General features: G+C 44.4%; 1 protein-coding gene across 1 annotated transcript in view; it reads right to left on the bottom strand.

Annotated features, from left to right (window-relative positions):
• Positions 1 to 14,689, bottom strand: part of URE (urease) — a 47,302-nt gene that overhangs the window by 6,387 nt on the left and 26,226 nt on the right. Inside the window, exons 12-14 of the mRNA XM_088983387.1 lie at positions 12,281 to 12,420; positions 11,956 to 12,093; positions 11,784 to 11,875 (exon numbers count right to left, since the gene is read on the bottom strand). Of these exons, the coding sequence (XP_088839513.1) occupies positions 11,784 to 11,875; positions 11,956 to 12,093; positions 12,281 to 12,420 (370 nt within the window). The remainder of the gene's footprint in view (positions 1 to 11,783; positions 11,876 to 11,955; positions 12,094 to 12,280; positions 12,421 to 14,689) is intronic.

The raw sequence follows: 14,689 nt of genomic DNA, 5'->3' as shown, positions 1-14,689 counted from the left end.
GACCTGTATTCTGCTTCAGCACTTGACCGGGAGACAACACTTTGTTTCTTACTTCTCCAGGAAGCAAGGTTTCCTCCCACAAGGGCACAATATCCTGAAGTAGACCTTCTGTCATCAACACTCCCAGTCCAATCAGCATCTGTATAGACCTCCACCTTCATGTACCCAAAAAATACCGACGTACACCAAGGTCTTTGACCTCAAATTCTTGATGAGAGAGTTGTTTAAGGGACTCAATCTCATGGCTATTGATGAAGCGCGATCCGGCCAGTCTTAGCTGTCAACGACCTTGCTTCTGAACTGGGTAGCAGGGAACCTGAAATGGAGGAGATGAGGAAGCTCCGGGGGGGAACCCGGTGTAGCGGCTCCGAAGCTCAAGTTAGAATCCTTCAAAAGCAAGATAACACCAGATAGCGCAAAGTTTGCATACCTTGTTTGTTGGGGGCAGGGGGCTCTTATAATCACTTCGCGCACTCGCTCCGAGGCCCTTGTCAGGTCGGGTATGATTACCCTTGCGCTTGTCAATTCGGCCGTCGTCCTTTCTGCTGGGACAGAACCGTCACTGCCTAACCGTCTCTCTAACTGGAGATGGCGGTGTCAGTGGCGGTGGCAAGTGGCCGTTTAGAGTGCGGTCGCCAAGCGTCAGATCCCAAGTCAGTCAGGTGCGGCGCCCTCGGGCACGGACTTCCTCAATGTCAGGCATGGTACGACTTGTTTGGTTTTGGTGCCCAGAAGGTGATGCGGAGTGGTGAGCGAGGCGAAGTCTTGAGTTCAGAGGTATCTATAGGGCAGGTCAGTTCGGCGAGGTGTATCCCGAACTGTTACAAGGCAGGCTAGTTCGGCGAGGTATACCCCGAGCTGTTACAAGGTTGGCCAGTTCGGCGAGGTATATCCCGAGCTGTTACGAAGTTGGCCAGTTCGGCGAGGTATATTCCGAGCTGTTACAAGGTTGGCCAGTTCGGCGAGGTATACTCCGAGCTGTTACAAGGTTGGCCAGTTCGGCGAGGTATATCCCGAGCTGTTACAAGGTTGGCTAGTTCGGATTACTCTGGTTTTGGGCCAAGGGTGAGTTCGGGCCTCCCGTAGGGAGTTCGGTCCGCTGGTGTCCCCTTGTTCATGCCTTAGTTTTGGCCCTTTTGCCGAGCTGTTGTTTCTGCCACGTGTCGCATAACTGTGAGGTCGGGCCAAATCTTTCTTCATCAATTGCCCCCCACTCCTCGCGCCAAGGGTCTTGCCCTGGTGCGGGGAGTTTTGCGAGGTAGTAGGTGGATTTGTCCCGTCCTTCGAATCTTGACTGCGCGAGTTGCTTTTGCCAGGGTTCTTCGGTTTCCGAGAAGGCTGGAAACGTGCCTACTCATAAATGTTGATGGTTGTGACGGCGCGCGTTTCAAATTTCAAAAATCCGCGCCGCTGGGACGTGACAGCGGGTCATTCAAAAAGGCATGCCACTGCTGTACGTGCACGGGCGGCTGTCAGGGAGACGTGCGGCGCAGTCAGTTTCGGAAAGACGCGTGTCGGCACGACGTCGGTTTCAAGAAGGCATGCGCTGACGTTTCGCTCTTTTCGGAAAGACGTGCGCCAATCACGTCTCGACCTTATGGGACGTGCGTTCAGCGAAAACGTGGGCCGTCGGATCGTCTTTGATCTGCACGGTCGATTCTTGGTTACTGTAGCTATAAATAGTGGGGGACCCCAATCGATTTGTCACTTCTGCGGTTTGTCTACTGAGCTCGCGTCCAACTTTTCAGCTCGCGTCCAAGTTTTTTCCAGCTCGCGTCAAGGCTGGTTACATAGCCTTCAAGGTTCTTTGGCTTGTTCCCGTCTCCGGAGCCTTCAAAACTTTCTTCCGGTGAGTACCTTCCTGAATCCACCTTTTCCTCAAAGTCTAGCTTTGATAGCTCAGACGACTCTTCAAGTAGGGCCGACGTAGGTTCTAGAGTTCGGATGAAGTTGGCCAATGGTGACACCGAAGTGGTTTATGACTTCGACGAGAAGGGGGTGGAAAGGAAGTCGCAACCCCGCAGCGAGCTGCTCTCGAAAAATCATGATCTCATCAAGACTGTGTTCCCAAGGAAAGCTACCCGAAGGAATAAAATATGTATACCCCCCAGGAAGGTTGTAAGACATAAGTATAGATTGAAGCCCCTCAGGCGTCATGGTCGAGGGACCAAACCTGTCTAGCATCCGACCTCGGCGAGAGGTAGACGCCAAACTGCCCGAAGCGGCTCGGCCTACTGGTTCATAGTCCTCGAGTTCCACCTCAGGATCACTGAGGCAGTCGAGGGACACGGCTCGGTTGGTAGAACCTACGTCGGCCCTACTTGAAGAGTCGTCTGAGCTATCAAAGCTAGACATTGAGGAAAAGGTGGATTCAGGAAGGTACTCACCAGAAGAAAGTTTTGAAGGCTCCGGAGACGGGAACAAGCCAAAGAACCTTGAAGGCTATGTAACCAGCCTTGACGCGAGCTGAAAAGTTGGACGCGAGCTCAGTAGACAAACCGCAGAAGTGACAAATCGATTGGGGTCCCCCACTATTTATAGCTACAGTAACCAAGAATCGACCGTGCAGATCAAAGACGATCCGACGGCCCACGTTTTCACTGAACGCACGTCCCATAAGGTCGAGACGTGATTGGCGCACGTCTTTCCAAAAAGAGCGAAACGTCAGCGCATGCCTTCTTGAAACCGACGTCGCGCCGACATGCATCTTTCCGAAACTGACTGCGCCGCACGTCTCCCTGACAGCCGCCCGCGCACGTACAGCAGTGGCACGCCTTTTTGAATGACCCGCTGTCACGTCCCAGCGGCGCGAATTTTTGAAATTTGAAACGCACGTCGTCACAACCATCAACATTTATGAGTAGGCACGTTTCCAGCCTTCTCGGAAATCGAAGAACCCTGGCAAAAGCAACTCGCGCAGTCAAGATTCGAAGGACGGGACAAATCCACCTACTACCTCGCAAAACTCCCCGCACCAGGGCAAGACCCTTGGCGCGAGGAGTGGGGGGCAATTGATGAAGAAAGATTTGGCCCGACCTCACAGTTATGCGACACGTGGCAGAAACAACAGCTCGGCAAAAGGGCCAAAACTAAGGCGTGAACAAGGGGACACCAGCGGACCGAACTCCCTACGGGGGGCCCGAACTCACCCTTGGCCCAAAACCAGAGTAATCCGAACTGGCCAACCTTGTAACAGCTCGGGATATACCTCGCCGAACTGGCCAACCTTGTAACAGCTCGGAGTATACCTCGCCGAACTGGCCAACCTTGTAACAGCTCGGAATATACCTTGCCGAACTGGCCAACTTCGTAACAGCTCGGGATAAACCTCGCCGAACTGGCCAACCTTGTAACAGCTCGGGGTATACCTCGCCGAACTGGCCTGCCTTGTAACAGTTCGGGATACACCTCGCCGAACTGACCTGCCCTATAGATACCTTCGAACTCAAAACTTCGCCTCACTTACCACTCCGCATCACCTTCTGGGCACCAAAACCAAACAAGTCGTACCATGCCTGACATTGAGGAAGTCCGTGCCCGAGGGCGCCGCACCTGACTGACTTGGGATCTGACGCTTGCCGGCCGCACTCTAAATGGCCACCTGCCACCACCACTGACACCGCCATCTCCAGTTAGAGAGACGGTTAGGCAGTGATGGTTCTGTCCCAGTAGAAAGGACGACGGCCGAATTGACAAGCGCAAGGGTAATCATACCCGACCTGACAAGGGTCTCGGAGCGAGTGCACGAAGTGATTATAAGATCCCCCTGCCCCCAACAAACAAGGTATGCAAACTTTGCGCTATCTGGTGTTATCTTGCTTTTGAAGGATTCTAACTTGAGCTTCGGAGCCGCTACACCGGGTTTTCCCCCGGAGCTTCCTCATCTCCTCCGTTTCAGGTTCCCTGCTACCCAGTTCAGAAGCAAGGTCGTTGACTGCTAAGACCGGCCGGATCGCGCTTCATCACTTAGCAAACTCACAACTTTCACACTGTAACTGAGACAACTCAATAGACTCAAATAAAGCAGGAAACAAACTCTGTAAAGTCCGAAAAGACAAATGACCTAATTTATTATGTCACAGCATAACCGGACTCACACTCTGAGAAACAAAAGACATCTTCTCAACCGACTCTCCCTGATGGAACCTCTCCCCGAGTAGATAGATCCCATTCGTCTCACAGCCAGTTCCAATCACCTTCTTCGTCTCCAAGTCCTGGAAAACACATCGGTCAAGAAAGAAGGTTACTGAGCAGTTCATATGCTTGGTAATACTACTGACTGAAAGAAGGTTAGTATCAAGCTTAGGAACATGCAAGACAGATGACAGGGAGATAGTATCTGATAACTTGATGTCACCCTTTCCAGAAATAGGAACCAGGGAGCCATCAGCAATAGATACTTTATCCCTACCAGAAGACAAATGGTAAGTAGTAAACAGTGAAGGCAAGCTAGTCATGTGATCAGATGCACCTGAATCTATTACCCAACAAGGTTAAGTAGTACCTGGAGCTGAGGCATGATAGGCTGAAGCTCGAGTACCTGAATGTGCGAAGGCAAATGTGGCAGGTGCTGATGAAGGCTGCGGTGACTGAGCTGAATTTCCAACTTCTTTTTCTAACTGCATTAGGGCTGCCCAAACTACTGCTAAGGTCTCTAAAGATGTTCCTTTTGTGCCAGATGAGGATGTTGAATCAGTGTTCACGACTACATGAGCAGTGCCCTTCTTGCTTCTCAACTTCGTAGGAACCAAGTGAGGGTGCAGTTTCCAACATCTCTTTTGTATGTTTGGGCTTCTTACAATATTCACATACCATATCCTTCTTGTCTTCCTTCCTCCTATCCTTCTCTGAATCACCCCCTGATTTGGGTGTGACCGCTACAAAGGCTGGTGTGGGGGGCTGAGGTTGCATCATAACCTTCCTTCTGGTCTCTTCACTGTGTACAAATGAGTATGCCTGAGAGAAAGTCACACTGTCTCTAGTCAAAATCTGTTGTCGTACAATACCATACTATGAATTTAGGCCCGCCAAAAACTCAAATACCCGGTTTGTCTCAACTTGCTTTCTATATATCTGTGCATCTTTGGGACTCTCCCACTTAAGAGTCTCTAAGTGATCAATCTCACGCCACAGAGACTGCAAGGTAGAGAAATATACTGAAACCGGTCTCTCTCCTTGTTTAAGATTCTTCACTTCACATTTCAATTCATATGCTCTGGCAACATTAAGGGGTTGGGAATAAGTTTCTTTCATAACATCCCATATCTCCTTAGCTGTCTTTGCCCACAAATAATTCCGGCTAATATGAGGCTAATTACACAGCCATGTCATAACCGAGTAGTTTTCTTGAATCCACTTGGTATATGTCGGGTCTCCCTTGGGAGGTTCCTTCATATCTCCCAAGAGGTACCCTAATTTACCTCTTCCACCAATAGCCATCATGGCTGATTGGGCCCATTCCAAATAGTTTGATCCATCAAACTTTACAGTCGTAATCTGACAACCCATCTCAGAAACATTACCACAACCGATGTTCCCAAGGCTGCCTTCTGCCTGATTTTTAAACTCCATTTCTGTCAAGTCTCAAAACAGCACTTGGACTATCAATCACAATGAAAAAACAGTATGGGCCTGATCTGTCTTCACAGTGTATGTGCACAAAACTGGGATAATTCTAATCTGAAACCAACTAGCCAACACAACAGTAGCTGTCCGTAGAGCTCTAACCCCTTAGGACTCTGAAAAACAGCTTAAAAGAGGTCTGATATGCTTGGGAGAGTTAGGATAATCAGTCCTTAAAGTGAACAATTCAGTTGCACAATCCACTCAGTACTGTATATATAGACTTGCAGTAGGGTTAATAAGAAACCCTAGAATCTGTATACATAAATCTCAAGGTTCAGTCAAACACTAGGGCTTGCCGCAAGATTACTTTTGTTTCGACTGTTGCTACAGTAGTCCGAGAAGAAGAAGAAGAAGAAGAAGAAGAAGAAGGGTCTGTCGAAAATCTGATGGTTAACCCATTCAGTCGACCCCCTTAATCTAATAACACTGCCACATTAGCAAGTTACTTAATAAACAGAAGAAGACTAAACTACCCCTATTCGGCACATCTTAACACTGCTCCTCAAGCTGGAGAATATATGTCATATAATCCCAGCTTGTTACATAGATAGTTCACTTTCCCTGAGCTTAGAGCTTTTGTAAACAAATCTGCCCACTGGTCATTGGAGCCCACATGTTCTGTATTTATCTCTCTGGCAAGAACCTTCTCTCTCACAAAGTAGCAATCAACGTCTATGTGCTTTGTTCTCTCATGAAAGATAGGATTGGATGAGATATGTAGTGCAACTTGGTTGTCATAGTACAATTTCATAGGTTTATCCATGTGAAACCCAATTTCTTGTAGGAGATTCCTCAACCACACTAATTCACAGATAGTGTGAGCCATGGCCCTATATTCGGCTTCAGCACTGCTTCTGGCTACAACTGTCTGCCTTTTACTTTTCCATGTCACAAGATTTCCTCCCAGAAATGTGCAATAGCCTGTAGTAGATCTTCTGTCACTCACTGAGCCTGCCCAGTCTGCATCTGTATACCCAACTACTTCAAGTTTTCCTCTTGGTTTATACAATAGCCCACGGCCTGGAGCTCCTTTCAGATACCTCACAATTCTAAGGACTGCATCCCAGTGAGGTATACGAGGGTTCTGCATGAATTGGCTCACCACACTGACTGCAAAGGAGATGTCGGGTCTCGTGATAGTCAGATAGTTCAGCTTTCCCACTAGTTGTCTATACCTTCAAAGATCTTCAAATACTTCTCCTGCATCACTGCTTAACTTAACATTTGGTTCCATAGGGGTCTCAGCCGGTTTTGCACCTAACAGTCCTATTTCTTCCAATAGATCAAGGACATATTTCCTTTGGCACAGATTCACACCTTGTTTTGACCTGGCAACCTCTATACCCAAGAAATACTTTAATGTTCCAAGGTCCTTTGTTTGAAAATGATTTTGCAGAAATACCTTTAGTTTGCCAATCCCCAATTTATCACTACCAGTGATGACAATATCATCCACATAGACCACCAATAAAATCTTACCAACTTCTGAGTCATAGCTGAACACTGAGTGATCAACCTGGCATTGCTTCATTCCAAAACTCTTCACCACTTCGTTGAACTTCCCAAACCAAGCATGTGGAGATTGCTTCAACCCATAAATTGCTTTCTTCAGCCTGCACACCTTACCACCCTCCCCCTGAGCAACAAACCCAGGTGGTTGCTCCATATATACCTCCTCCACTAGATCACCATGGAGGAAGACATTCTTTATGTCAAGTTGAAGGAGAGGCCAATCATGCATAACTGCCAAGGAAATTAGGACACAAACGGAACCAATTTTAGCCACCGGTGAGAATGTCTCCATATAGTCCACACCATACACCTGTGAGTAACCTTTAGCAACAAGTCTGGCCTTCAGACGCTCTACACTACCATCTGGCAAGTATTTCACAGTATACACCCATTTACAGCCCACATAATGCTTCCCAGGTGGAAGAGTAGTAAGTTTCCATGTTTGAGTATGTTGAAGAGCAGAAAGTTCCTCCTCCATTGCCCGCCGCCATCCAGGTGAACTAAGAGCTTCTTGAACATTGTTAGGTAGGGAAATAGAAGACAAAAGTGAAACAAATTGGCGATGTGAGGCAGAAAGACGAGATAATGAAACAAAATTGGAAATGGGATGGAGTGTGGAACTACGTTTACCTTTCCGTAAGGCAATGGGTAGGTCAAGATCTGAAGGTTCAGCAATAGGAGCCATGAGAGGATCCACATATGAGGTAGAAGCAGGAGGAGGGGCCGGTGTCGTTCGACGTGTATACACTTGTTGGATCGGTGGTCGTTCAGTGGTGACCTGCACTGGATGAGGAGATGAGTCTACTCCAACAACAGCCTCTGGAACTGAATCACTGACAGGAAGAGGAAGAGGAGGTAAGGGTGAGGACAAGGGTGCTTCATGACTGGAGAAGAAGGGGACAGACTCAAAAAATGTGACATCAGGGCAGACATAGCACTCTCGGGCAATAGGATTATAACACTTGTACCCTTTTTGAGTCCGAGAGTAGCCAAGGAAGACACATTTAATTGAGCGTGCATCTAGCTTGTCTATTCCAGGACTCAGATTATGAACAAAGCACACACAACCAAAGACACGAGGAGTTAATAGAAACGGAGATAAAGTGGGAAACAAGATGGAGAAAGGGGACCGACCATGAAGAATAAAAGAGGGCATCCGATTAATGAGAAAACATGTAGTGAGTACAGCATCACTCCAAAACCGTTTAGGAACATGCATGTGGTGAAGCATAGACCGAGCAATTTCAAGAAGATGACGATTCTTCCGTTCAGCCACCTCATTTTGTTGAGGGGTGAAAGCATACGAGGTCTGATGAATAATGCCATGTTGTTCTAAATACTGTTGAAATGCAATAAGAAAGTATTCACGACCATTATCTGAACGGAGAACTTTGATTGGAACACCAAATTGTGTGCGTATTTCAGCATGGAATTTTTGAAAAATGGAAAATAATTCACCTCTTTCTTTCATTGAGTAAATCCATGTCATTCTTGAACAATCATCAATAAAGAAGACAAAATACTTGTACCCATTATAAGACTCTATTTTGATCGGACCCCAAACATCTGAGTGAACCAAAGAAAAATGACTCAACATACAACTCTCAACTCTCAAAGAGTTTTGGTTATTTTACTAACAGACATAAGATTGAATGGAAACTTAGGTACGTATAAAACAGATGATAAAGGGACAGAAGCCAAGCCAACATTACCAACACCACAGATGGGAGATGATGACCCATTGGCAAGTGTAACAGTTTGTGGTGTGGAGGTTTCAGCAAGAGAAGAGAACACACCTGGAGTCCCGGTCATATGATCTGAGACTCCAGAGTCAATAATCCATGAAGGAGTTTTAGATGACATGCAAGCGATACCTGATTGGGCACATGTGGCAGTGGTATGCTGTGAAGTAGTTTGAAGGAACCGTTCATACTCATCACGCAGAATACTCACCATCTCCCTCCCAGAAGTAGATGTAGATGTGGAAGGAGTTAGGTCTGCCAGTTTACTATCACTAATAGCAACCTCGCCTGCTACAGCATGATTAGCCCATTTAGAGGGAGGGCCATGTAGATCATAACAGAAATTCACTCTGTGTCCATCCCTACCACAATGAGTACACTTCCTTGTAGAGTTATTTTTTCCTCTGCCACGGCCTCCCCCTGAGTCACGGCCACCCCTACCAATCATGGAATTGCCACGGCCCCCTCTAGAATGACCTCCCCCTCTTGTACTATGTCCACCACCTCTAGCTGTCACAAGTGCTGATCTATCATACTGTGTGGGGTTCTTTGTCTGGCCCAAAGAGATTCTACGAAGTCTTGAGAATACTTCCTCAAGTGTAGGAAGAGTAGAGCCCCCCAATATTTGAGATCTAACTGGTTCATATTCCGACTTCAACCCCATTAAAAATCTTGTAACATCTAGCTGCTCCCTTTGCTGTTGCTGAACTTGAATATCTGGAGTAAGGGGATGATAGACATTGAGTTCATTCCTTATATTCTTCATGCAGGCATAGTACTCTTCTAGTGTTTTGGTTCCTTGTTGTAAATCAAAGTACTCCTGATACAGCTGATATACTCTTGTTGTGTTATCTTGTCCAAAATATAGCTTCTTAGCATGCTCCCATATATCCTTAGCCATATCAAGGAACATGAAATTAGCATTGATTTTGGGTTCCATACTATTCCACAGCCCAAGTCATGATTTGAGCATCTTCTTGTTCCCAATCATCAAACCCTGGAGAGTCAACCGGTGGCTTCTCATCTCTAACATGCTTTGCTTTCTTCTTTGCCTTGAGAAAAACTTCCACTGATTTAGCCCATGGAACATAGTTCTCCCCATTTAGCTTAATTGAGGTCATTTGTACTCCTAGGTAGTCGGAGGAAATTACTACACTAGGTTTCTGATCATTGTAGTCATCTCCTATTGCTGCCATTGTACCTTTTCACAGTTGTCTCTAACTTTACTTCTTAGCTACAAGCTGATTGATGTTGTTCACAGTTTGATATTTCAGCCCCTATTGCAGCCTCTAAACACCACTGCTGACTTCACACACTTGTTCTTATTCACACTACTGCTGACTTCACACACTTACGTCCCACATAAGCATCAGTTTACCATTCACTAATCACAAGTAGAGGCCCTCTTACAACCACTCAAGCACCACAACACAGCCAAATCTGCTGCATCCAGTTCAGACTTATTTAACACACTTAAGAGGGCATTACACAACCACAAGGAGTTCGGCAAGGTCACTGCATTCTACCTTACACCACTCGGCCATTTACAGCAGCCCTAATACCATTCAACGACTTACAGCAGCCCTACACCATTCGGCTACTGCACACACAGCCTTTCCTAGGGCAACAATGAACCTAGTTCTCTAGGTTCTACTCAGTACAATAGCTTCTTGTAGGGTTTCTACCCAGAAATATAAGTAACACTAGAAGAAGAGAGAACCGACCTTCCTTTGAGAATATCAATCAACCATTCACTACTGAAGTCACTTTCCTTGTTGAAGAAGGTTATGCACAACAGAGAGACAAGTTGTAATGTTTCTGACCTAGGGCGAACCAGTTCTCTCCATCGACTGATCAAAAACGAAGGTGGAGTCACGAACAATGCTGAGGTGCTTTACCAACTGACATAGATTCTGATGGTTAACCCATTCAGTCGACCCCCTTAATCTATATTAGATTCTAATCATAGTTACAAAGACAGAAATGACCTTACTTAAGTGTGGGGCAGAGTAACTCTAATAACACTACCACATAAGCAAGTTACTTAATAAACAGAAGAAGACTAAACTACCCCTATTCGGCACATCTTAACAACTTTCAAGCCCTAGTAAAGAGAGAAACACAGTTGAGACAGTTCGGCCTAGAGTTTGCTCTAAAACCCTAGGATGGTTCGGCCTTCCCCTCCATATAGGTCCAACCTATCTTCTTTGATCTAACTTCTCTTAGAAAATAAATAACTTACAAGGAAAAAGTGTTCGTTGCCTTCTAGGGTTACCCAAACCCTAGTCTTCTCTGATCCTTCCTGACCACCAACACTCTGCAACCCTAACAAGTTTCCAATAGCTACTAGCACTTATGGTGATCTCCAAGAATCAGTCTGCAAACTCCTCCTTTTCAGCTCTCAGTCCTAGGAGATTCTCATGTGGTCGACTGGTATTAGACTCACATGAGAAACCCTAACTTAGCTCTGATACCATGTAGATGTTCAAGACTGCTATCAGTCTTGATCACTAAGAAACTTCAGGTTCGAAGAGAAGAGAAAGTGAAGAAGGAGGAGAAAGAGTGGTGAGAGAGCAATAGAACACAGTTTTGAGGAGAAGAACAGAATCTGAAATATTCTGCCGCCGCCACTTTAATTTAATATTTATACGTTATGCTAGTTACATGAAAGGACACATCTGCCCTTGGTGTTTACATCTTAACACAACAATATAAAACTGAAAAGTAAATAACAACTAGAATAACAGAATCATAAATCGACCACAGCTGTGACTAGATACATTCTACCCTACGGACAGAGTGGGACCACAGCTGTGGGGTCCACATCAATGTTCTCTACAAAGACTTTAAGGTTTAAATATAGAACACAGTTATGCAAAAAAAATGGAAGTTCAACAATCTTACCTGTGGTAAGTATGGATAGTTCTTTCTTTAAAAGCTGCAATTGTGTGTTCCACACATCCAGATTCATTTAAGGTGTCAGTATGGATATTGACCTGTCAAAAATTAATTGAGAATCAACTAAAGAGATCACATGACAGAATAAAAATCATTATAAAATATGAAAAATTGATACCTGGATGTCATTTTCTTCTGCAACACTTAGACAATTGTCTATTGCAGCAGGTGTACTTCCCCAATCTTCATGCAGCTTCAAACCCATTGCTCCTGCCCTGATTATTTCAGGCAATCCATCTGGATTGGCACTATTCCCCTTGAAAAGAAAACCCCAGTCCATAACAGAGAAAAAAAGGAAAATGGGAAATTTTCAGTTCTAACCTTCCAACTTTAGGCAGTGATGAACTAACAGGATTTATGTAGCCAACCCAGGTAGTCCAAATAGGGTTTCTTTTGGTGTTGTTTTGTGTGTGTGTGTGAGAAAGAGAGAGAGAGAGAGAGACCTTCCCAGTGAAGCCAAAGTTGAGTGGCATTTCATCAGTTGACTGAAGCATAAGTTTCATTTGTAATGGTGCAGGTGTACAAGTTGTTGCGCGTGTCCCATCTGCAGGTCCAGTTCCTCCTCCCACTAATGTCGTAATACCTTCATTGATTATGAAAGCTTAAAATATTTATTGAACCATTCTGATTACTTCTTCAATAATTTACCATATTTGGCTAAAGGATAAAACAAGCCAATGCTTGAGATCAGAAGGCATCAATGAATTCCAATATTGGAAATATTTTGTCTAAATGTGAGTTCAAGGTGCCAAGGCAAGGCTAACCAATGGGGGGAGTTCCTTGTTGCCTAGTCTCCTAGGCAATGGTTTTTTTTTAATAATAACCATGAATCCCTGCGGTAGTTCTGTAGGTTCCAAAGCAACTGGCAACCATCTTTCATTAATAATTATTTACAAACTTCATAAAAAATGTATTAACTCCATATTAAGATATAGAAAATCAACATATTCATGAGAGGAAAAAGAAGGAAGAAAAGAAAGATATAAAATATAGGGGCTGAGCCCCTGTTTTTGTCCTGGGAAAAGAAGAGTGTGCTGATTGGCAAAAGTTTAAGTTCTTCCTTGCTGTTCAGGATTTGAAGTCTTTGATTGTTCACAACAGCATACGCCAACATTTGTGTTCATTGAACCCTAACAAATAGAAAATTATAAAAAGCAACTAGTATATAAACCCACAAAATGAATATTTTAGTTCAATAGTGTCTATTTTATTATTATAATCTTAAAAAATTAAGAATATAAAAGCATTTCATAGCAACATGTACAAATTAACTTGGCAATTATATGAGTTGACCCTCCATTGGCATCTTATTGCCTAGGTGTTGCCTTAACAACTATGGTCATTTAACACTAGAGTTTAATTGAGTTTTGGTGGCACACATGAAAACTAACTGCACATGTTGATCAAATTTAGTCTGTATTATTATCAAACAGGTTGGCCTTTGTATATTGTATGGGATCAAGGATGTCAATAGGTTGGGATTACCTTAAAGTTTGTATCCAGTCTCACCCTACAACTACGAATCTGAGACAAGGTACTGGTCCAGCATAGTGAGTCTGGACCATAGGATCAGTACTACATTCATCCTGATCTGATTTGACAATGGTCTGACCAGATAACTATAGGGTAATTGCAGCACCGCACATACAAGAATACTTGAGAGAAATTTGAAGATATAAAGATGTAGTGGTAACTTCCTTGCAGTTATTTTTGGTAGGTTTCCAAATAACTTAAAAATCAATCTTAATATTTATGTAGAGAACACTGATGTGGGCCCCACTGCAGTGGTCCCCACTATGTTCGTAGGACAGCATGTGTAGTTATTTGTTTCAGTTATAGTAGTGTCAGTTTGAGTCAGTTTGTTAATTCAATTGTTATTTATTTCAGCTTTTATTTACTTTATTTATTATGTAAGTACTAAGGGCAGATGTGTCATTTCCATTATGTACTAAACATAACCTATAAATAATAAGAAAGTGGCGGCGGCTGATCCGTTAGAATCTGTCCCTCCTTTCAACCACTTGTGTTCTCCTGTTTCCCTTCTATTCTCTTTCCTTTCTCTCACTTTTCTTATGTTTTGTAAACCTAAAACCTATTAGGATTCAAGACTGATTACAATCTTGATCTTCTACTTGGTATCAAAGCCTATCTAGGGCTTCTCATGTGTGTCTAGTCCAGCCGACCACATGAGGACTAGCTAGGGCTGGAAGCTTTGAAGAAGTATTCGGTGGCTGAATCTTGGAGATTACCAGGAGAGGTTCGCAGCAGTTGAAGACTTGCCGCGGCTTGCAGAGAGTTGGTAATCAGGAAGAAGCAGCGAAGGTTAGGGTTCAGGTAACCCTAGAAGACAGTAAACCGAAGTACATAAGTAAGTTTTTTTTTTATTGAGTTTCAAAGACTGCAATCAGTTGAGATAGGTTGGACCTATCTAGAAGGAGGGGCCGAACTGTGTTCAAGTTTAATTCTAGGGTTTGACTTGCCAAACTCTGTTTAAGTTTGTTTCTAGGGTTTGACTGTTGGGCCAAACCACCTCCCCTCTCAGAGGTGATTAGTTTTTAGGGTTTCATATTGCCCTACGACAAGTCCCACTTGTGTGGACTGCTTGGAGAGTATCCATTTTCCTGGAGAAACAGATAAGATATCCCGGCATAGTGGCATCTTGATACCACCAGGAGTGGAAAAAAAATTTCTAAGGAATCAAAAACAAAATTGAAAAATTGGATCTATATCCAACAGATTACACCTACCAAGAAAAAGTTTTTTGTTTTGGTTCGACCCGTAGTCACATATGAAATAGCAGACGGAATAAATTTAGCAACGCTTTTCCCTCAGGATCTGTTGCAGGAAAGGGA

This window comes from Nelumbo lutea, chromosome 4 (genome assembly GCF_056320005.1).
Source record: "Nelumbo lutea isolate HS-2025 chromosome 4, American lotus-T2T, whole genome shotgun sequence".
Lineage (NCBI taxonomy): Eukaryota > Viridiplantae > Streptophyta > Magnoliopsida > Proteales > Nelumbonaceae > Nelumbo > Nelumbo lutea.
The sequence above is the reverse complement of the archived record's forward strand: the minus strand, read 5'-3'. Positions and strand labels throughout refer to the sequence as shown.